Here is a 22,743-nt window from a genome sequence, read left to right as displayed (position 1 = left end):
GAGGTCTATTAACACATAGTGAGTGAGAAAGGTGACTGGAAAGGAAAAACTCAATGCATCATGGGAATCCCCGGCAGCCTACGTCTATTGCAGCATAACTAAGGGAGGATTCAGGGTCACCTGGTCCAGCCCTAACTATATGCTTTAGCAAAAAGGAAAGTTTTAAGCCTAATCTTGAAAGTAGAGATAGTGTCTGTCTCCCGAATCCAAACTGGAAGCTGGTTCCACAGAAGAGGGGCCTGAAAACTGAAGGCTCTGCCTCCCATTCTACTTTTAAATACTCTAGGAACAGCAAGTAGGCCTGCAGAGCGAGAGCGAAGTGCTCTAATAGGGTGATATGGCACTACAAGGTCATTAAGATAAGATGGGGCCTGATTATTTAAGCCCTTGTATGTGAGGAGCAGGATTTTGAATTCAATTCTGGATTTAACAGGAAGCCAATGAAGGAAGCCAAAACAGGAGAAATATGCTCTCTTTTCTAGTCCCTGTCAGGACTCTTGCTGCAGCATTTTGGATTAGCTGAAGACTTTTCAGTGAGTTTTAGGACATCCTGATAATAAAGAATTACAGTAGTCCAGCCTGGAAGTAATAAATGCATGAACTAGTTTTTCAGCATCACTCTGAGACAGGATATTTCTAATTTTAGAGATGTTGCGCAAATGGAAGAAAGCAGTCTTACATATTTGTTTAATATGTGCATTGAAGGACATGTCCTGGTCAAAAATGACTCCAAGGTTCCTCACAGCATTACTGGAGGCCAAGGTAATGCCATCCAGAGTAAGAATCTGGTTAGATACCATATTTCTAAGGTTTTCAGGGCCGAGTACAATAACCTCAGTTTTATCTGAATTAAGAAGCAGAAAGTTAGCGGCCATCCAGGTCTTTATGTCTTTAAGACATTCCTGTAGTTTAACTAATTGGTGTGTGTTACCTGGCTTCATGGACAGATAGAGCTGGGTGTCATCCGCATAGCAGTGAAAATTTATGCTATGTCTTCTAATGATGCTGCCTAGGGGAAGCATGTAAAATGTAAATAGAATTGGTCCTAGCACTGAACCCTGTGGAACACCATAATTGACCTTAGTGTGTGAAGAGGACTCTCCATTTACTTGAACAAATTGGAGTCTATTAGATAGATATGATACAAACCACTGCAGTGCAGTACGTGTAATACCTACAGCATGTTCTAATCGCTCTAATAGGATATTATGATCAACAGTATCAAACGCAGCACTAAGGTCTAGCAGGACAAGCACAGAGATGAGTCCACTGTCAGAGGCCATAAGAAGATCATTTGTAACCTTCACTAAAGCTGTTTCTGTGCTGTGCTGAGCTCTGAAACCTGACTGAAACTCTTCAAATAAGCCATTCCTCTGCAGATGATCTGTTAGCTGTTTGACAACTACTCTTTCAAGGATTTTTGATATGAAAGGAAGGTTGGAGATTGGCCTATAATTAGCTCAGACAGCTGGGTCTAGAGATGGCTTTTTAAGTAAAGGTTTAACTACAGCCACCTTGAAGGCCTGTGGTACATAGCCGATTATTAGAGATAGGTTGATCATATTTAAGATTGAAGAATTAATTAATGGCAGGACTTCTTTGAGCAGTTTTGTAGGAATGGGGTCTAAAAGACACGTTGATGGTTTGGAGGAATTAATTATTGAAGTTAACTCAGAAAGATCAATTGGAGAAAAAGAGTCACATAGTCTGTGTGAATAATATCCACGCAGCTAAGACTTAAACACATAAAAGTCTGGATGAGATGTAATTTTCCACTTCTAAATTCAGGAAAAAATTAACCACACTGTCTAATTGTATACTTATTAGAGACAGCATTACTGTGGCCTCCAGTAACACTTGGGAAATTTTGGAATCATTATTGACCAGGATATGGATATGTGTAAATAAATATAATGTTCTCTTGTGCTTTCGTTCATCTTCAGTTGATCCACCACACCACATTGAGAGTTTTTTCATGAAGAAGAAATAGAAAAAGAGATCATGTTTCTCCCAAATCACCTTCTATTTACCTGCTTCTTGTTAAATCCAGAATTGAATTTAAAAACATTTTCTCACATATGCAGTCCTGATAATCAGGCCTCATCGTTTCTTAAAGACTTCATAGTACCACATTTTCCAATATAATGGGTTATAGTGAAATAAAATAGGCTCTCAGTCTGGAAAGTGAAGTGAGTGTGGAAAAAACTAACTCACAGAAACACACACTCAGAAATGCTTACACAGAGAAACACTCACTGCCTTTGTCTGAAATGTTGATCTTTTCAAATCCAGATTAGATTCGACCTATGGACTCTTTGTTCTGCTGTCACATGACTGTCTGTGACTATGTGTGAGTGTGTATCAGTACTTGTGATTGCATATACTACTATCTAGTGGTGACATAATCAAACTGCACTCTGCTGATAATTTATAGCAGTACATTTTTCCTTGTTTCCCAGACTATGAAATGAGTTGAGATAGAGTCATTCTCGTCTGCACAACTGTTGTAAATCAAACTTGAATTCCCAGATACAAAAAGTAGCATTAGATATGTAGTAAAAAGGAGTAGTTAATTCAGTTTTATTTAATTAGTATTTCTCAAGGAACTGTATATTGCAGCACCATTGCCTTTGAGGTAGAGAGGAAGAACTCCCCTATAAGGAGAACCATACACAGGGGGCTGCTGCAAATTATTGGGAGTGAGGGGAAAGAAGATGGAATAGAAAGCACAGAGAGGTGACAACAATCAAAAGCACAAAAGCTCTTTGAAGCTGTACTGTTTGTCAGTAAACAGCAAACAACTTTAAGAAACTGTTCTAGAGGAGGTGTCATTCGACCTGGGCTGCTAACGGGTAGGAAACTCAAGTGTCACGTCATTTTGACAGCGAGTGGGGCTTTCTTTCAGAATGTGACTGTGATGTCAATGGGGCCCTTTCCAGTCAATGTAATGTCACAACAGGCCAGTGTTTCTGCAGAGAGAATGTGACAGGACGCACCTGTGACCACTGCAAGGTGAGAGACACACATGCATGTGTGGCATACACTGTTTTTATTTTGTGTTTGTTATTTTCAATCATACTTTGTATAAAACTTGTTTTTCAGTCAGGATTCTATGGACTGCAAAGCGGCCATGGCTGTATTCCATGTGGCTGCAGCAAATCAGGATCTCTCTTTGAATCATGTGATAAGGAGGGGCAGTGCCAGTGTGTAGAGGGTGTGACTGGACACAAATGTGACCGTTGCAGTAGGGGTTACTATGGTTTTCATGACAAAGGCTGCATAGGTAATAAACTGTAAGCTACAAGTCTTACTGCTGATTTGTTGACCCTTCTGTTTAAAATCGGCTGTTCTTTTCTCCTCCCAGCATGCTCCTGTGATCACACTGGTGGGAACTGTAACCCTGAGAATGGAGAGTGCATCTGCCCCGCCCACACAGAGGGAGAGACCTGCAATAAGTGTGTAAAAAATTACTGGGGCCATAACCCCACCACAGGCTGCAAGGTAACACACACACACGCATACTAACACACACACACACACACACGCATACTAACACACACACACACACTCACACACACACACACACACACACACACACACACACACACACACACACGCATACTAACACACACACACACACACACACACATCAGAAAACAACTTACACTTGTGAGATTAACTCTGTAGTGTCTGTTTAGCCTTGCAGCTGCAGTGAAGCAGGAAGCTCCTCCCCTCTGTGTGACCTGACCAATGGACAATGTCTGTGCAAAGAGGGGTTCTTTGGCAGGTCATGTGACCGGTGTGCACCTGGTTACTATGGGTACCCAGCATGCTCAGCCTGTGGCTGTGACATGGCCGGCACAGAGAAGACCTTTTGCAATGCTACCTTGGGGGTGTGTTCCTGCCAAAACACTGGAAATTGTGTGTGCAAGGTAATGTGTAAGTTGTTTTTGTTATATAGAAGTTCTGGTTTGGTGAACTCATCATATCAGTGATGGTCCTGTTTAAGATAATAAAAAGAACTTCATGAAGTTCCATATTCCAAAATCATATACATGCAAAACAGTCTCAAAAACTGAACATCTAGACACGTTTTCCTTCATCAGTAGCATCAAGGTGGGCAGTGCTGCACTGCTTCCCGCACAGCTTGAACTGTTTGATTGCTCTGGGAAAGTTAATAAACTTTGCTATTCATCTCAAATTCTTTTTATGTTGCTCACATGTTTCTGTATGGTGAAATATGACTTTGTCCTCTATGTGTGTGTCTATTTTCTCAGCCTGGGGTCTCAGGCCGGCGTTGTGAAGAGTGTGTTTCTGGTTGGTTCGGTCTGTCAGCTGAAAATCTAGACGGTTGTTTGCAGTGTTTCTGTTCAGGACTCAGCCGAGACTGCGAGGAACAGGGAGGACTGACCAGAGTACCAGTGAGTACATATTTAGCATAATTAATGATGGTTTATGCATCACGACATACACAGTGAAGGATCCAAAGAGTTCTCACTCATGCTGCCCCCTTCTCACAGGTGTACCTGGCTTACTCCGCCACTCTCCCATTCCTGTCATTGGTCAGTCAGTCAAACCTGCAGGGTACTGTATCTGGAGTGTACCGTCAGGGCAGTGAAATGCTGCTCGACACCCGTCAGCTCAACACCAGCGGGCTGACAGGCCCGCTCTACTGGAGGCTCCCCAATCAGTTTGAAGGAAACCAGGTCCTATTTTCCAAATTGATGTCTTGTTGCTTCCGCTGTACCTTCAGCCCAATCTGCTAACTGACAGTCGCTGTAGCCCACACTGTTTAAATATGTGCTTTGGTTGTTTAAATCCTCATTTAAATATTCACAGAATGATTTAGTCTTGCAACATTTAAATGTGTTGGTTTAGGCTGTACAATTTTCACTTCATTAAGTAGTAGCGTAAACTGCTGTATGTGCTTAATGGTGTATTTGCGTTGTTTGCACTTTCCAGCTACTGTCATATGGCGGACTGCTTTCTTACACTGTCACCTTTTACGCTGAGGATGGTGCAGGACTGTCTAATCAGGAGCCTCAGGTGCTAATGAGGGGTGGGACTCTGAGGAAGCTTGCCATATACACTGACATCATTGCCCCAGGCAATGGTGTCACGACTCAGCATGACATCAGGCTGACAGAGGTACAGCTGTATACCATCATGCTAAAATAAAGACAGAGATGTTTAGAAAGAAAACCTGCTCACTTTGCGTGTGTATGTGTGGTCTGTGTGTGTTACAGCACAAGTGGAAGTATTTTAACTCGGTATCACAGAGGGTGGTGAGTCACGCTGACTTCATGTCCGTCCTCAGTAATATTGAGTACATCATCATTAAAGCGTCTTATGGTACCAGACTGCAGCAGAGCAGGTACTAGTAAACACTGTACTACACATTGTATTACACTAACAACTGATTATGGTTAAAAATAAACTGTGGGCGAAATAAAATGCAGTATTCATGTATAAGCACATGATGAGTAAAAAGGTGGGAATGGAGAAGAAGTGCTCATCCAATTTATAATTTGGGCTGATCCAGCCCCAAGTTTTAAGCCTAACCTTAAAAAGTAGACAATGTGTCTTTCCCAGTGGTGGGATAACATTTTGATCTGTAGCTAAATCAAGGAGCAGGTGGAGGTATGCGCTGGAGAGAAAAGGAATTAAAGTCAGTAGAAGCGACACAGAATACTTACATGTGAATGATAGGGATGCAGAGGTAAAGGTGACGATGCAAGAATTAGAGATAGTGAAGGTGGTTATGTTTAAATACCTGGAGTCACCCACCCAAAGCAACAGACAAAGAGGAGCTGAATAGGTGAAGAAAAAAGTGCAAGTGTCAATGGTGATCTGTGACAGAAGGACAGCAGGAAGCGTGAAAGGGTTTCACAACATGGTAGTGAGACCTGCTATGATGTATGATTTGGAGACGGTGGTGCTGACAAAATGACAGCCAAAGCTGGAGGTGGCAGAGTTAAAGATTTTCATTACAGGTGGCCAGACAGGACAGGACTATATTTGACAGACAGCTCAGGATGAGAGACAAAGTAAGAAAGGCAAGGCTGAGATGGCTTGGACATATGACATATTCATCAAAGGATGTTAAAGACGGAGCTGCCAGGCAGAAGAAAAAGAGGAAGAGCTCAGAGGATGGATGTGGAGAGGGAGACCAAGAATAGGGTGGTGTGACAGAGGACGATGCAGGGATAGTGTGAGATGGAGGCAGATGATCTGCTGTAGTGACTTCTAAAAGAAGCAGCAGAAAGAAGACCAAGAAGAATCTAAACCGGGGGCCACTTCCAAGGAATTCTTTTTTTACATGTCTGTGACCACAAGTCATGGTAGCTGTGACATCACCAGCATTGCTGATGTAATTTCTTGTGCTGTTTTTTTAAGGATTTCCAACATTACCATGGAAATGGCAGTGGAGGTGGAGGAGTCAGAAGTCAGAGAAAATGTAGCCAGATTGATTGAGTCATGTATCTGCCCACCTGGGTACACTGGACTCTCATGTCAGGTAATCACCATGTGCTGGTACAACTGTATACCTGGTGGGGCACTATGTAAAGCATCCTTTCTTCCTTTCTGTGGTTGTGGCTACCGAGGCTAACTAGGTCTGCACCTGGACTTACTCAGTGAATTAAGCTAGCTAGCCAAGTTTAACTAAAAGCTGAAATCCTTTTCTATTCAGTTTGTGTAAATAGTAACTTACCCCCAGTTTCAAAAAATGTCAAAAGACATTTTATTAACAGTAGAAACATATCTAATGTTTAAAACAAAACACTTTATTTCATGAAAAATATTAGCTTAGTTTGAACTTGATGGCAGCAATATGCCTCAAAAACGTTTGGTTAGAGGCAAAATGAGGTCGGAAAAGTAAATAACGCTGAAATGAAACAGCTGGAGGAACATTTTGCAACTATTAGGTTTAGTGGCAGCAACTCAGCATCATGACTGGGAATAAAGTGTCTTAGAGAGGCATTTTCCGACAAGTTCAAATGGGCAGAGGTTGAGCAAAAAATTTGCATTTACTAATTGTAGAGTAATTTCAGAATAATGATCGTCAACCTCGTCAAATACCTCGTCATTTACAGTATATAATATCATCAAAGGATTCCAAGAATCACACGTGTGCAAGGATAAGACCGAAAATTCATTGGACCCTCAGGTGCCACTGCATTGCAAATAAGCATGTCATAGAAATCGCTGTATATGCTCGCTCTGCAATCCTGAAATTCATGTTTGAGTTGTGTCATACAAAGAAGAAGCCATACATACTCATTATATCGAAAAGCTGCCATCATCTCTGGGGCAAATTCAAAATGGAATGAGACAAAGTAGAAACTAATATTTTTCTTGAAGTGGTACATTTTCTCAGTTTAATCATTTGATATGCTTTCAATGTTCTGTGTTTGGGTGTATGAAATTTGCAAATCATTGCACATTTAAAAAAATGTTTTTACACAGCATACCTGCTTTTGTAGAACTGTGTTTGTATTTTTATATTTTTATTTGTATTTGTATTGTTAGTGCTTTGCACTGTTGTATTACAGCAGGAAGGTTCTGGGGTCAAACCTATTTGGGAGCTTCCTGTGTGGATTTCTGCTGGTCCAGGTTTCTCCAGAAGTTCCAGTGGCCTTGCATAGGCTGTAGACATTTCTGTTAATTAAAATTAGATAATGTCATAAGTATGGATGTGAGGTAGATAAAGAAGTTAAACATAAAACAGATATAAAATAAAGAATGTTTGCACTGTAAAGATTTTTCCAGTCCAAGGAAGGACTCACATAGAATGGGACGGGCAGTGAGTAGAAGCGGAAGAGGATGGAAATAGACATGAACAGACAGAATGTGCTAAAGGCAGAGAGAAATCCCTGCATGCACTTCTGTCTTTGCAGTAAGAATGGTGAGAAAATGCCCACAGCTGAATTTGGCTGGCAGGAAATATTCACCTCTCTCCTACACTAAGCAGAGTGAGGACCACCTCACTTAACTACAGCTACCATCACCAAAGCCATTTCCTGACACTGCCTCTCTCATGTATCCTTCTACAGGATTGTGATGTGGGACACTTCCATCAACCTCAGTCTGAGTTGTCACCGCAGAGCAAGAAGTCGATGTTTGTTCGCCCCTGTGTTCCGTGTCGCTGCAACAACCACAGCCAAAGTTGCTACACTGAGACGGGAGAGTGTCAGGTAACGCGCTAACACTGATTCATACATGCATTTTAGAGCAGATTGCAAACTACAGACAGAACTACAGTCAGTGCAGAACATCAAGAGACTGCAGAATTTAGTAGAGTCCGTATTTTTTCCACACAGGACTGTAAGCATCACACCAGTGGACAGAGCTGTGAGAAATGTGCATCAGGTTATTATGGAAGTGTCAAAGGATTCATTGACGACTGCTCACCATGTGCATGCCCCCTGCTGAACAACAGGTGCACACCTTCAACGAGCATCTTGCGCCTCATTTCTTAATGATTCTTAAAATGTGTAAAATTATTATTACTATTATTATTATTATTATTATTATTTTAAAATGTCACAGTTTTAAGATAAATGCTGGAGGAATTAAATATGTTGGTATGGCTATTATATAAAATAAACCTAATTAGGTCTATGATGCTTATTATATAACAGGCTATTAAGATACATGAGCTAAGTTGAGCATGTGTCTTTTAAGCCCAGCTCATAAACAGCAAGTAGTGGAAACCTTATATCAAAGTTACTTTAAAAAACTTGTTTCAACTAACAAACAGTCCAAAATACAAACATACTTGCTATATTTAAATGTTTATTCATGCCTGGATATTATACAGAATTTTGGTATTGATCAAATGTTAATACACATTTGTTATTGAGCACTAGTTGTAAACCTGAAGAAGTTCATCTGGGTTGATTTAACTTCTTACATGTTTCTGTATGCGTGCAGCTTTAGTCCCACCTGCATTTTGGAAGGAGCAGCAGGTGATTTCCGCTGCACCGCCTGTCAGCCTGGCTATGAAGGGAGATACTGTGAGAGGTGAGATTATTACATCATATCTGTCTTTAGACCCTTTGTTATAGACTGAAGTCGTCATCTAATTAATGCGACTTTTATTGTGAAAATTTGCTTGCTCTGATTTCATACTCCCATCCTCCAGGTGTTCTGTTGGTTACTATGGTAACCCATCAGTACCAGGCGGTGTGTGTTCACAGTGTAGCTGCACTGCATGGGGCTCCCTCCACTTGCTGTGTGACGTGCTGACTGGAGAGTGTGAATGTAAGGATGGGGTCAAAGGTCAGTCATGTAATGAGTGTGAAGAGAGGAACATCTTCCAGGAAGGCGAGTGCGTGTGTGAGTAAATACATTAGACACATACACACACACACCACACACACACACACACACACACACACACACACACACACACACACACACACACACACACACACTAACGTGAGACATGCGACTAACATGTTCTTTTTTATTTCCAGCATGTGATGACAAATGTACTGGCATCTTGTTGGATGAGCTGGATGAGTTGCACAATCACTTCCTGTTTTTCAACCTGAGTACCATTGCCATGTCATCATACCGGCAGTTGTGGCTGCTGGAGAATCAGACCAGAGAAATGCAGGTACAAAAATGTGATTAAGTTGTTGCTCATGTTGAGATGTATGACAAACTGAAATAATGATGACATGTCTCTCCAGGTGGTATCTTCACAGAACAACTCTGTTATGGTGTCTCTGTCCAGAGTGGAAGAAGGTCTAAATTATTTGACCTCTGAGCTCGGCTCTCTACTGCAGCAGGTAGGCACACCCACCTGTGTGCTAAAGGTTCATTACACCACTTTCTGTGTGTCACTCAAAGTGTTTTCATGGCTTTAGTTTTCACTATAATACATTGCACGTTGCAAACAATGTGAGAATGTTCAGTCTGATTTTTGGTCAAATGTGTCTGAGGCAAGTGCAACAAAAGTAAAATACAAGATGAAGGTACTGGGTCCTGGAACACACTGAATAACTTGGTGAATTTGCAGTAATTCTAGCGTTAGCTGCTAGCTAGCTCTGAACACTTTTGTACTCTCCACACTTTTGTACTCTCCACATCTGATAACTGACTAGTCCTTTAAAACTTCTTCCCGATCCCATCCCAAAATTTTTCCCAACTTGTGATTGGCTAGGTCAACAGTCTGTCTAATGATGTCCAGATTGTGGACGTGTCCACAAACAACAGCTTTTCCCGAGGCGCGCTCCTGTTGGAGGGCATCAGCAGACTTCAAAACAACATTCAACGTAAATAACAACAGAATATCAGAATGATAAATAATGAATGATTAATGATACATTAATTAATAAAACAACAAAGACACCATTACCAACAGCAAACTAGTTGTTTTTAATCAAATGTGAAAACTGTAATTGATGTAGTGCTTCAGAGAGAAGCAGCACACCTGAATCAGACTGCAGAGGAAGAACTGGGTTCAGCCAATCAGACGCATCTGCTGGAGGACGTAGAGTCCATATTAAACAGCATCAAAGATGTAAACCTAACAGCTGCAGAGGTTGTAGCCAATCAGGAGCTCAGGTCTGTTTGATCAACACAGCAATTTAGTTGATAAACAAACACACAAGGACAGCGGTAACATGCTCTCTCTTTCTCCAGTCGTTCGGAGTCTCTCTTTCAATCGGTGCAGATCGACTTCCTGTCCAGCAGGGTGGCCACTGGCGACAAGCTTGGCCCTCTCTCTACTTCACTTACTGCTGACATTAAAACACTGCAACATGCAAACACAACGCTGAGTGACACAGTGCAGCAAACCATAGAAACGAACTTTCTGCTGGACACTGCACACACATTGCTGCAGCGATATCAGGTAAGTCTACATACACAGACCACAGGCTGAAGTGAAATTACTGGATTGCTCTTAAAAAATGCTCCTGATTCCTAAAGTCAAACTGGAAGTGCAGAGGAGAGGATCCACATTGTTGAGGATCATAATCTAGTCCCTGTAGTCTCTCCTCGGTGCAGTTTGGATCACCTGAAGGCCTTTCAGGAAAGGTTTAGAACAGCCTGATAATATAACCTCGACATAAAATAAAAGAAGTAAATGCATGAACTTGTTTTTGTGCATCACTAATCTCCTGTTGGCTAGGGCCAATCTGCGTGGAGTTTGTTGTGTTTGTTGTGTTCAAAATAGCCATCCATCCATCTTCATCCGCTTTATCCGAGGCCGGGTCGCGGGGGCAGCAGCCTAAGCAGAGAAGCCCAGACCTCCCTCTCCCCAGCCACCTCCTCCAGCTTATCCGGGGAACACCAAATGCGTTCCCAGGCCAGCCGAGATATAATCTCTCCAGCGTGTCCTGGGTCTGCCCCTGGGCCTCCTCCCGTGGGACATGCCCGAACACCTCACCCAGGAGGCGCCCAGGAGGCATCCTTGTCAGATGCCCGAACCACCTCAACTGGCTCCTTTCGATGTGGAGGAGCAGCGGCTCTACTCTGAGCCCCTCCCGGATGGCCGAACTTCTCACCCTATCTCTAAGGGAGAGGCCAGCCACCCTTCGGAGGAAACTCATTTCTGCCACTTGTATCCGCGATCTCGTTCTTTCGGTCACTACCCACAGCTCGTGGCCATAGGTGAGGGTAGGGACGAGATCGACTCGGTAAATTGAGAGCTTAAGCTTTTACACTCAGCTCCCTCTTCACCACGACAGACAGGTGCAGCATCCGCATCACTGCAGCCGCAGCACCAATCCGCCTGTCCGATCTCCGGCTCCTTCTCCCATCACTCGCGAACAAGACCCCGAGATACTTGAACTCCTCCACTTGGGGCAGGAACTCATCCCCGACCCGGAGTGGGCACTCCACCCTTTTCCGGTTGAGAACCATGGCCTCAGATTTGGAGGTGCTGATCCTCATTCCCTGCTGCTTCACACTCGGCTGCGAACCGCTCCAGTGCGAGCTGGAGGCCTTCACCTGATGAAGCCAACAGAACCACATCATCCGCAAAAAGCAGAGATGAGATTCTGAGGCCACCAAGTGAAAGCCCTCCACCACTTGGCTGCGCCTACAAATCCTGTCCATAAAATTATGAACAGAACCGGTGACAAAGGGCAGCCCTGGCGGAGCCCATCACCCACCGAACGAGTCCGACTTATTGCCGGCAATGCGAACCAAACTCTTGCAACGGTTGTATAGGGATCGAATGGCCCGTAGCAATGGGCCAGACACCCCATACTCCCAAGAACACCTCCCACAGGACACCCCGAGGGACACGGTCGAATGCCTTCTCCAAGTCCACAAAACACATGTAGACTGGTTGGGCAAACTCCCATGCACCCTCAAGTATCCTTGAGAGGATAAAGAGCTGGTCCAGTGTTCCGCGACCAGGACGAAAACCGCATTGTTCCTCCTGTATCCGAGGTTCGACTAACGGACGAACTCTCCTTTCCAGCATCCTGGCATAGACTTTCCCAGGGAGGCTGAGGAGTGTGATCCCCTGTAGTTGGAACACACCCTCCGGTCTCCCTTCTTAAGATGGGGACCACCACCCCGTCTGCCAGTCCAGGGTACTGCCCCTGATCTCCACGCAACATTGTAGAGGCGTGTCAACCAGGACAGCCCTACAACATCCAGAGCCTTCAGGAACTCGGGCGGACTTCATCAACACCAGGGCTCTGCCACCAAGGAGTTGTTTAACTGCCTCAGTGACCTCGCCCCGGAAATTGGCGGGTCATTCCCTCATTCCCAGACTCTGCTTCCTACTCGGAAGACGTGTCAGTGGGATTAAGGAGGTCCTCAGTATTCCTTCCACCGCCTGACAATTTTCTCAGTCGACGCCAGCAGCGCCCCGCCAGCACTATACACAGTGCAGGTAGAGCACCGCTTTCCCCTCCTGAGACGCCTGACGGTTTGCCAGAATCTCTTCGAGGCAGTCCGAAAGTCTTTTTCCATGGCCTCTCGAACTCCTCCCACACCCGAGTTTTTGCTTCAGCCACTGCCCGAGCCGCATTCCGCTTGGCCTGTCGATACCTGTCGGCTGCCTCCGGAGTCCCACAGGCTAACCAAGCCCGATAGGACTCCTTCTTCAGCTTGGTGGCTCCCTTCACCTCTGGTGTCCACCATTTGGTTCGGGATTACCACCACGGCAGGCACCAACCACCTTGCGGCGCAGCTCAATGCAGCAGCCGGGCGATGGAGACGCTGAACATGGTCCATTCGGACTCAATGTCCCCAGTCTCCCTCGGAATGCTGTTGAAGCTCTGCGGAGGTGTGCGTTGAAGATCTCGCGGACTGGGGCCTCTGCTAGATGTTCCCAGCACACCCTCACTCGCCGCTTAGGTGCACCAGGTCTGCCCAGCGTCCTCCCCGCCACCTGATCCAACTCACCACCAGGTGGTGATCAGTTGACAGCTCAGCCCCTCTCTTTACCCGAGTGTCCAGAACATATGGTCGCAGGTCTGGTGATACGATTACAAAATCGATCATCGACCTGCGGCCTAGAGCGCCCCTGGTGCCACGTGCACTTATGGACACTCTTATGTTCGAACAAGGTGTTCGTTATGGCCAAACTGTGATTTGCACAGAAGTCCAATAACAAAACACCGCCGGATTCAGATCAGGGAGGCCGTTCCTCCCAATCATGCCCCTCCAGGTCTCGCTGTTGTTACCCACGTGAGCATTGAAGTCTCCCAGCAGGACAACAGAGTCTCCCGGTGGGGCACCTTCCAGCACCCCCCCCAGGGACTCTAAGAAGGCTGGGTACTCTGAACTGCCACTCAGCGCATAAGCGCAGATGACAGTCAGGACCCTTTCCCTGACCCTAAGGCGCAGGGAACAAACCCTCTCATCCACCGGGAAAAACCCCAACGTACCGGCAGCAAGCCGAGGGGATATTAGAATACCCACCCCAGCCCGCCGCCTCTCACCAGGGGCAACTCCAGACTGAGACAGAGTCCAGCCCCTCTCTAGGAGACTGGTTCCAGAGCCCAAGCCATGCGTAGAGGTGAGCCCGACTATATCTAGCCGGTACCTCTCAACCTCACGCAAAAACTCAGGCTCCTTCCCCACCAGAGAGGTGACATTCCATGTCCCTATTGCCAGTCTTGGCAGCTGGGGATCAGTCCGCCAGGGCCTCCGCTCCTGGCCGCCGCCCAGCACACAATGCACCCGACCCCTATGGCGCCTCCTGCGTTTGGTGGGCCTGCGGGAGGATGGGCCCATGTCTCCTCTTCGGGCTGTGCCCGGCCGGGCCCCATGGACTAAGGCCCGGCCACCAGGCGCTTCGCCCTCGGGCACCCTCCCGGGCCTGGCTCCAGGGCGGGGCCCCGTAACCCTATCCCGGGCAGGGTAAACTGTTCCCTCGATGTTTTCTTCGTAAGGGTCTTCTGAATCGCTCTTTGTCTGGTCCCTCACCCAGGACCAATTTGCCATGGGAGACCCTACCAGGGGGCAAAAGCCCCCAGACAACATAGCCCCTGGGATCCCTGGGACACACAAACCCCTCCACCACGATAAGGTAGCGATTCACAGAGAGGTTCAAAATAGCCTTGTAGTCAAAAGCACTAAGAGGTCAGTAAGACTAGAGCAGGAAAAAAAAAAAACTCGAACTCTGCTCTGGTCAGTAAGACTAGAGCAGAGTTCGAGTTTTTTTTTTTTCTCTTTCTCTGCTTTATAAGATCTATCTCTGGGGGCGATCGTGGCTTAAGAGTTGGCAGTTCGTCTTGTAATCGGAAGGTTGCCAGTTCGAGCCCCGGCTCCGTCAGTCTCGGTCGTTGTGTCCTTGGGCAAGACACTTCACCCGCTGCCTACTGGTGGTGGTCAGAGGGCCCGGTGGCGCCAGTGTCCGGCAGCCTCGCCTCTGTCAGTGCGCCCCAGGGTAGCTGTGGCTACAGTGTAGCTTGCCATCACCAGTGTGTGTGAATGGGTGGATGACTGAATGTAGTGTAAAGCTCTTTGGGGTCCTTAGGGACTAAGTGAAGCGCTATACAAATACAGGCCATTTACCATTTTATAAAACAAGCGTGACATTGTCTTAGCATTCTTCTGAAATTCAAAGGTGTCTCTTTTTTACTCTTTCTCTCTCTTTCTGTCAGTCTGGCCATCAGAACCTAAGTGTGGTGTGTCTGTCTTTGGACTCTCAAATGGAGGACAGCCAGCTGCTGCTTGAAGATGCTGTCAGTTTGACAGAGGAGTTAACAAACCACACCAGAGTAAGAGAAACTATAGTAGTTAATAACAAAGCTTTCCAGCAGACGCTTTCCATAATAATTATGTCACACTGATCAGCAGGTTGAAGTGTTGGCTGCTGAGCTGGATCAGTGGCGCCCCCTTCTGAGGAAACAGGTGAATGGTTTGGTAATGGGGCTGAAGAAAAACGATGCTCTGGAGAATGTTTACCGTGCAGAGAAACATGCCCACCTGCTGCAGAGCTATGCTCACTCCTTGCACAGGTATTTTGTGTTCCTCTTCCTCTGTGTGCTCCTGCTATTTTTTTCCACTGAAATAAAAACTCTTCTCTCTCAGTTCTCTGTCATCAGTGTGTAACATGTCTCAGAATGGCAGTCAGCTGGCTCAGTTTGACAGTGACATCACAGAACAAGTTGACTCTGCCCATCAGATGGCTTCAGTTGCCCTAGTGTCTGCCTCCTTAGCTCTAAACATGGTAAGTCTGTATTTAGCCTGAGACAGCAGTGCAATAAGGTAAATGAGAGGCTGTTGGTAAACAAATGTATAACACCTACATGTATTTGTATTTTAGAGTGTCCAATCGGAGCAGCCACTGTCAGAAGAAGGCCGAGCAAAGCTGGAAGTTTCCTCTGCTATTTTGGAAGAAAGCCAAAGAATCGGCAGTGCGGCTGAAGGTATGATAATGTTTCTGTTTCTGAAACAATGACATGCACTATCATTGCACATCAGCCATGTGTGCACTGAATTACAGCTACTTTTAGATGAAACTTTTTCCTCTTTGTTTCATTTAGACCTGCAGCTGAATGTTTCCATGGTAACTATCAGACTCAGACTTGTCAGAGACAGTGTTCATAACTCCAGCTTCCTTCTACGTAAGCCCGTCAAAGTCCTACAGAGCCTTTCAAATGGTAAGAGAATTGATATGCATGATGTATGAACTGACGTATTGAAACAGTAATACTAATACAATACTAATACACTTGTCCATCAGGTTCCTCTGAGGCATTGCAACAGACCCAAATTCAGGCTGCAGCAGCGCACTCCAAGTTGCAGGAGGCGATGCAGCGGCTGCAGAGACTCAGAGCACAGCTGAAGGATTCTTCGTCTTTGGTGGAAAATGCTAACAATACATTGAGGGAGACCAGTCAGCTGGTGACTCTTACACACATTGCAGGTTTGTCATTGAGATTTTACAAATTGGTTTCATAAAGATCCAAATCTTTAGCCTAACTCTTCCTGTTTCCTGTTCGCTCAGCCAATGAGATGCAGCATAAGATGGAGGAGGCGGAATATCGTACACAGCATCTGATGGACAGAATAAAACCAATGAGAATGTTAGGAGAAACGTTGAGCAGAAACTTATCTGACATCCGGGAGCTGATCTATCAGGCTCGGAGACAGGCAGCATCGGTAAATAAACACTCACACAATGGCTTCTATCACTGTCCCAAAATGAGCATAGATACCTACAAAACTTGTTAAACAGGAAAAAAATGAACAGCAAACAGTGTAGATAAGCCAGCCTAAACCAGAGAATTCTATATTAGGACATCTGTGACCATGATTATCCACAACAACAGTTATTTCAAGGCACTTTACATTGTAAGGTAAAGACCTCACAATTTCTCTTGATATCGATGGTGTTGTGGCGCACCATCATCAGATTAAGGTGGCACTGCAAGCGGACAGAGGCTGTGTTCGTTCCTACAGACCATCGGTTCAGTCCAGTAACTTCAACACTCTGAATCTGATCGTAAAGACGACCACTCCAGATAACCTGCTCTTTTACCTGGGCAGCAACACTACGGTAAAGATAATAACTTGCTGTTAATGAGTAATAACAGAAATGGCTTCGTTCTGCATTCTAACTGAAGCTGTTGTTTCAGATGGACTTCTTGGCTGCTGAGATGCATAATGGACAGGTTTCTCTACTGTGGGATGTGGGCTCGGGCAGCACCCGGCTTGAGTTTCCTGGACTGGATATCACCAACAATAGATGGACAAAGATCAATGCTACACGGTAAAAAAAACCCTAAACGATCGCAACTAATCACATGATTCAAGATGCAGGTGAATATCAGTTTACAGCTGTGTTTGTGTATGTCACAATGTGATGATCCCGGCAGATTTGGACCACATGTTGCACTTTCAGTCCATCAGCTGGATTCTAAGTCAGCTCTGTTGCCAGCAGTAACAGCAACATCACCAGGAACCTTCCAAGTTTTAGACATCGATGAAAACAGCTTTGTTTACATCGGAGGGCTGGGAGCTCATACACAGGTAATATTGGGACACATCAGGTATGCAAGTGTGTGTGCAGGTGAAGAAGAGCTAACTCAGTGTGTTTGATTTCAGCGGCCTGCGGCACTGCGATCGACCACCTTCCAGGGCTGCCTGGGTGAAGTTTCACTGAATGAGCAGAACATCGGACTCTGGAACTATGACCATAGAGAGGGAGAGTGTGGCGGTTGCTTCAGCAGGTACTCACACAAGTTTTAACATTTTTATGTGTACACTGCACTTACATGGACACAACACAAACACGTGTTACACACACAGTTTGCTAAATCTGTACATTCCCTATGCAAATTCTGACTTCTATTTTGTGTCACTCACAGTCCCCAAGCAGAGGAAACTTCCTTTCACTTCGATGGATCTGGCTATTCAGTGGTCCAGAAGTCTCTGCGGTCTACTTCCACGTTAATCGTTTTGCAGTTTAAAACTCTGTCTCCAGTCGGATTGTTGCTGTACCTGGCCTCCAACAACACTGTACGACACACACATTTACAGTGCTGGGCTTCTTATTTTTAAGGAGACTTACACACACCTCACTTTCTCTCACTGACAGAGAGACTTCCTGTCCATGGAGTTGGTGGAGGGGCGCGTTCGTTTGACCTTTGACCTCGGCTCTGGTGCTCTGATGCTGACCTCCAACAGGAAGTACAACACTGGAGTGTGGTACAAAATCACACTGCAGAGGAACAAACGCAAAGGTACTAATATTACTCCTAGTAATATTCCTGCTGCTACTTCTGTGTCCACACTGCTAAATGTTATTTCACATTTTTCTGTGTGGCCAGGTTACTTGTCCATTATGGCAGCTGACCAGTCATCAGAGAAGGAAGTGTTGGAAGCGGACTCTCCTGGAAAGGCCTCTGACCTGAACCGCTCTGATCTCGACCCTATCTTCATTGGTGGATTTCCTGCTTCCAGACCAATCAGGTGAGCTTTTGAATACACAGGTGATTATAATATAGCCAGACAGGATTGTGTTAACTGTGTTATCACCTGTGAATGCCATCTCTCTGGTTGCTAGGAGACAAGTAGCATCCCGGTCTTACGTGGGGTGTATAAAAAATGTGGAGATTGCTCGGTCCAACTTTGACCTGCTAAGGGATGCACATGGTGTCAGGAAAGGCTGCATACTCAAGGTAAGCTCAGACTATACAAGCCCCAGTTAGCCCAGTTCTACCTGTTGAAAGAGTTTTTCTTCAAATGCTCGCTAACGGCATCATCTGATTGTTGGGGTTTTCTCAGGATTATTGTGGGGTTTTTAGATTAGAATATAAAGCACATCAATGCAGCTGTTGTGATTTCTGCACTACATAATTAAAACTGAATTAAAAATTTGGACAGACAAGACCAAAGTGGAGATGTCTGCCTATAATTCACAGTACGATGTTTGGTAAAAACCAACACAGAAAATCAGGACACACAACTCATAGCAATTGTGAAGCATGATAACATGGGAGTGATTTCTGGGGCTTGTTTTGCGGTAACAAGACCTGGGCACCTTCCAGTCATCAAGTCTACCATGAACTCCTCTGTATTCTAGAGTCAAATATGAGGCCGTTTCCACAACAGTTAATTTTGGTCCAAACTGGGTCATACAACAGGACAATGATTCCCAAGCATGCCAGGAAATCTATTCAGTTGAATTGATTTAGATTCAGTCTTCTGTATATAGCACCAGTTCACAACAACAGTGGCCTCAAAGTGCTATTGCAGGGACTTTATCTCAAAATATTAGAAAGAATCAGACAAGCCCCTTTATAGTCAGAAAAGATATAGTCATCCGCTGCATACAGCAGCATAACTAAGTGACCAGTGAAACTCCAGAACCTGATTGAAACACTATGACAGAACCTTAAACAAACAAATACACTAACCTCCATAAACTGAAGGAATAATGGGCCAAAATTAATCCACAATCATGCAAGAGACTGAAAAAGAAAAGGATTATTTTTTATTTATTAGTTATTGCTGCTAAAATTGTTTCTACATCCTATTGAATCACAGGGTTTAATTGATTTTCCTCAAGGCTGCACATAATACTCCATGTGATGGCAATCTTGGGCAGTCAGCGTGGGTGTTGACGTAGAACATGACCTCCAAAGCGCACACGCCGCTCAGTCACAATGTCTCACAATCGTAGATTGCGGTAGGCATAATGATGGAGTTGAGCAGGCGAATCTTCGTTGCCAGATCGATCTTTGGGGTCGACCAGATCGGCCGGAGCCACTGAAAGACCGCACCTGCTTTTACAGTTCGACACACAACGTCATGCTCAGCATCTCCATCACTTGCCAGGATGCTACCCAGGTAGTTGAATTGATTCACCTCCTCCAGTGGTTGCAGTCCTACCATAATGGGGTCCTGTGTCATCACATAACCTATCCTCATGACCTTGGTCTTGTTTCCACTGATCTGTAAGCCCACTTTGGCTGCCTCTTGCTCCAAGCATGATGTCATAGTACAGGGAGTGGAGAATTATTAGGAAAATGAGTATTTTGTCCACATCATCCTCTTCATGCATGTTGTCTTACTCCAAACTGTATAGGCTCAAAAGCCTACTACCAATTAAGCATATTAGGTGATGTGCATCTCTGTAATGAGAAGGGGTGTGGTCTAATGACATCAACACCCTATATCAAGTGTGCATAATTATTAGGCAACTTCCTTTCCTTTGGCAAAATGGGTCAAAAGAAGGGATGCAGCAGTCTTAAAATTGCAAAGCTTCTGAAGCGTGATCATCGAACAATCAAGCGTTTCATTCAAAATAGTCAACAGGGTCGCAAGAAGCATGTGGAAAAACCAAGGCGCAAAATAACTGCCCATGAACTGAGAAAAGTCAAGCGTGCAGCTGCCAAGATGCCACTTGCCACCAGTTTGGCCGTATTTCAGAGCTGCAACATCACTGGAGTGCCCAAAAGCACAAGGTGTGCAATACTCAGAGACATGGCTAAGGTAAGAAAGGCTGAAAGACGACCACCACTGAACAAGACACACAAGCTGAAACGTCAAGACTGGGCCAAGAAATATCTCAAGACTGATTTTTCTAAGGTTTTATGGACTGATGAAATGAGAGTGAGTCTTGATAGGCCAGATGGATGGGCCCGTGGCTGGATTGGTAAAGGGCAGAGAGCTCCAGTCCGACTTTCTGGAAGACACCTTCTTCAAGCAGTGGTACAGGAAGAAGTCTGCATCCTTCAAGAAAAACATGATTTTCATGCAGGACAATGCTCCATCACACGCGTCCAAGTACTCCACAGCGTGGCTGGCAAGAAAGGGTATAAAAGAAGAAAAACTAATGACATGGCCTCCTTGTTCACCTGATCTGAACCCCATTGAGAACCTGTGGTCCATCATCAAATGTGAGATTTACAAGGAGGGAAAACAGTACACCTCTCTGAACAGTGTCTGGGAGGCTGTGGTTGCTGCTGCACGCAATGTTGATGGTGAACAGATCAAAACACTGGCAGAATCCATGGATGGCAGGCTTTTGAGTGTCCTTGCAAAGAAAGGTGGCTATATTGGTCGCTGATTTGTTTTTGTTTTGTTTTTGAATGTCAGAAATGTATATTTGTGAATGTGGAGATGTTATATTGGTTTCACTGGTAAAAATAAATAATTGAAATGGGTATATATTTGTTTTTTGTTAAGTTGCCTAATAATTATGCACAGTAATAGTCACCTGCACGCACAGATATCCCCCTAAAATAGCTAAAACTAAAAACAAACTAAAAACTACTTCCAAAAACATTCAGCTTTGATATTAATGTGTCTTTTGGGTTCATTGAGAACATGGTTGTTGTTCAATAATAAAATTATTCCTCAAAAATACAACTTGCCTAATAATTCTGCACTCCCTGTAGTCATATTTTTCCAGACGTCAGCCAACAAAGCGATGTCGTCTGCGAAGTCAAGGTCCTTCAGGCGTGTTGGTGGATGCCAAGGTATCCCAAAGCCATCTTGGTCCATGGCACTCCGCATAACAAAGTCGATGACAAGAAGGAAGAGGAAGAGAGAGAGGATACGCCCTTGCCTACACCGGTCTCAATGGTGAAGAAATCCGTGTAGCCATCCTCTGTGCGGACGCAGCAACTGGATTGAAGGTAGAGAGTTTGGAATATTTTGACAAACTGTTCAGGGATGCCATATGACCGGGCAATGTTCCAGAGGGAATCTCGATGGACGCTATCAAATGCCTTTGTGAAATCAACGAAAGTAATTGAGAGGTGCTGTTGGTATTCCAAACTCTGTTCGATGATGGTGCACAAGATGAAGATCTGTTCTATGCATGACCGGCCACTGCAAAATCCAGCTTGTTCTTCCCGGAGTTTCTGGTCCACCGCCTTATGGATTCTTCGGAGGAGGACAATGCTAAACACTAAACGCTAAACCCAGAACAGAAAGGAGTGTGAAACCTCGCCAGTTGTTGCAGTCTGCCACGTTGCCTTTTTTTGGGAGCTTTATAATGACTCCTTTTCGCCACTCTTCTGGCACTCGCATCAATGACCAGGATGAATCGAAAAGGTCCGTTATTTCATTGACGAGGCACACATGGAACCCACCCCATGGAAGACACAAACCAGGCCGCCCCCATACAACATGGGAGAGGACCTTCATCAATGATTTAGGTGCCATAGACATTGCATGGGATGAGGCCGAAGCAGCCACAGCCGATCGAGTATGTTGGCGGACACTTGCCGCCCAATGCGCCGAACGGCGCAGGAGGACCTAAGTCTAAGTAAAAGCACATGATCTCTGTGCATTTGCCTTTCGCTCCACCTGACTCCATCTCTATTCATCTCAAGTCTCTTTTCAGATCCAAGCTAATAATATACTAATATACACGTTCTAATAAATGCATGTACTGATACATATAATAATGCACATTAATCCACTGACTTAAAGTCCTTGGATGACAAGTAGTTTTCAGCTTGTAAATTTAAACAAAACTGATGTTAAGTTTCTGAACTCTGAACTAAAATAACTGTCCAACAGTTATTTCACTGGCTTCCAGTACTACTGTGAAGAACCTTGGGGTTGTTTTCGTCCTTCAATACACATATAAAACAAATATGTAGAACTTTCTATCACCCCAAGCAGGTCACGGCAGATGGCTGCCCCTCCTCGAGCCTGGTTCTGTAGGAGGTTTCTTCCTGAGTGTTTCCTTCCCAGTATCCTGAAGTGTTTGCTCAAAGCCACTGCCTTTATTACTTTAAGGCTGGACAAAGCAGTGAGAGAAAGCTCATATTTATTTAAGCTTCTCTTCATTGGCTC

General features: G+C 44.9%; 1 protein-coding gene across 1 annotated transcript in view; it reads left to right on the top strand.

Annotated features, from left to right (window-relative positions):
* lama1 (laminin, alpha 1) overlaps positions 1-22,743 on the top strand; it is a 41,120-nt gene that overhangs the window by 9,505 nt on the left and 8,872 nt on the right. The window contains exons 21-53 of the mRNA XM_031750565.2: positions 2,906-3,012; positions 3,103-3,283; positions 3,365-3,501; positions 3,699-3,932; positions 4,278-4,421; positions 4,521-4,706; positions 4,963-5,148; positions 5,247-5,374; positions 6,397-6,517; positions 8,055-8,195; positions 8,322-8,440; positions 8,935-9,024; positions 9,146-9,339; positions 9,480-9,622; positions 9,699-9,797; positions 10,172-10,283; positions 10,419-10,575; positions 10,654-10,864; positions 15,084-15,200; positions 15,280-15,440; positions 15,514-15,652; positions 15,749-15,851; positions 15,969-16,085; positions 16,169-16,351; positions 16,433-16,587; positions 16,841-16,984; positions 17,064-17,197; positions 17,304-17,457; positions 17,533-17,657; positions 17,796-17,946; positions 18,026-18,170; positions 18,258-18,399; positions 18,494-18,608. Of these exons, the coding sequence (XP_031606425.1) occupies positions 2,906-3,012; positions 3,103-3,283; positions 3,365-3,501; positions 3,699-3,932; positions 4,278-4,421; positions 4,521-4,706; positions 4,963-5,148; positions 5,247-5,374; positions 6,397-6,517; positions 8,055-8,195; positions 8,322-8,440; positions 8,935-9,024; positions 9,146-9,339; positions 9,480-9,622; positions 9,699-9,797; positions 10,172-10,283; positions 10,419-10,575; positions 10,654-10,864; positions 15,084-15,200; positions 15,280-15,440; positions 15,514-15,652; positions 15,749-15,851; positions 15,969-16,085; positions 16,169-16,351; positions 16,433-16,587; positions 16,841-16,984; positions 17,064-17,197; positions 17,304-17,457; positions 17,533-17,657; positions 17,796-17,946; positions 18,026-18,170; positions 18,258-18,399; positions 18,494-18,608 (4,775 nt within the window). The remainder of the gene's footprint in view (positions 1-2,905; positions 3,013-3,102; positions 3,284-3,364; positions 3,502-3,698; positions 3,933-4,277; positions 4,422-4,520; positions 4,707-4,962; positions 5,149-5,246; positions 5,375-6,396; positions 6,518-8,054; positions 8,196-8,321; positions 8,441-8,934; positions 9,025-9,145; positions 9,340-9,479; positions 9,623-9,698; positions 9,798-10,171; positions 10,284-10,418; positions 10,576-10,653; positions 10,865-15,083; positions 15,201-15,279; positions 15,441-15,513; positions 15,653-15,748; positions 15,852-15,968; positions 16,086-16,168; positions 16,352-16,432; positions 16,588-16,840; positions 16,985-17,063; positions 17,198-17,303; positions 17,458-17,532; positions 17,658-17,795; positions 17,947-18,025; positions 18,171-18,257; positions 18,400-18,493; positions 18,609-22,743) is intronic.

Source organism: Oreochromis aureus, linkage group 9 (genome assembly GCF_013358895.1).
Source record: "Oreochromis aureus strain Israel breed Guangdong linkage group 9, ZZ_aureus, whole genome shotgun sequence".
In the NCBI taxonomy this organism is placed as follows: Eukaryota; Metazoa; Chordata; class Actinopteri; order Cichliformes; family Cichlidae; genus Oreochromis; species Oreochromis aureus.
This window is presented reverse-complemented; position numbering and strand designations above follow the sequence as displayed.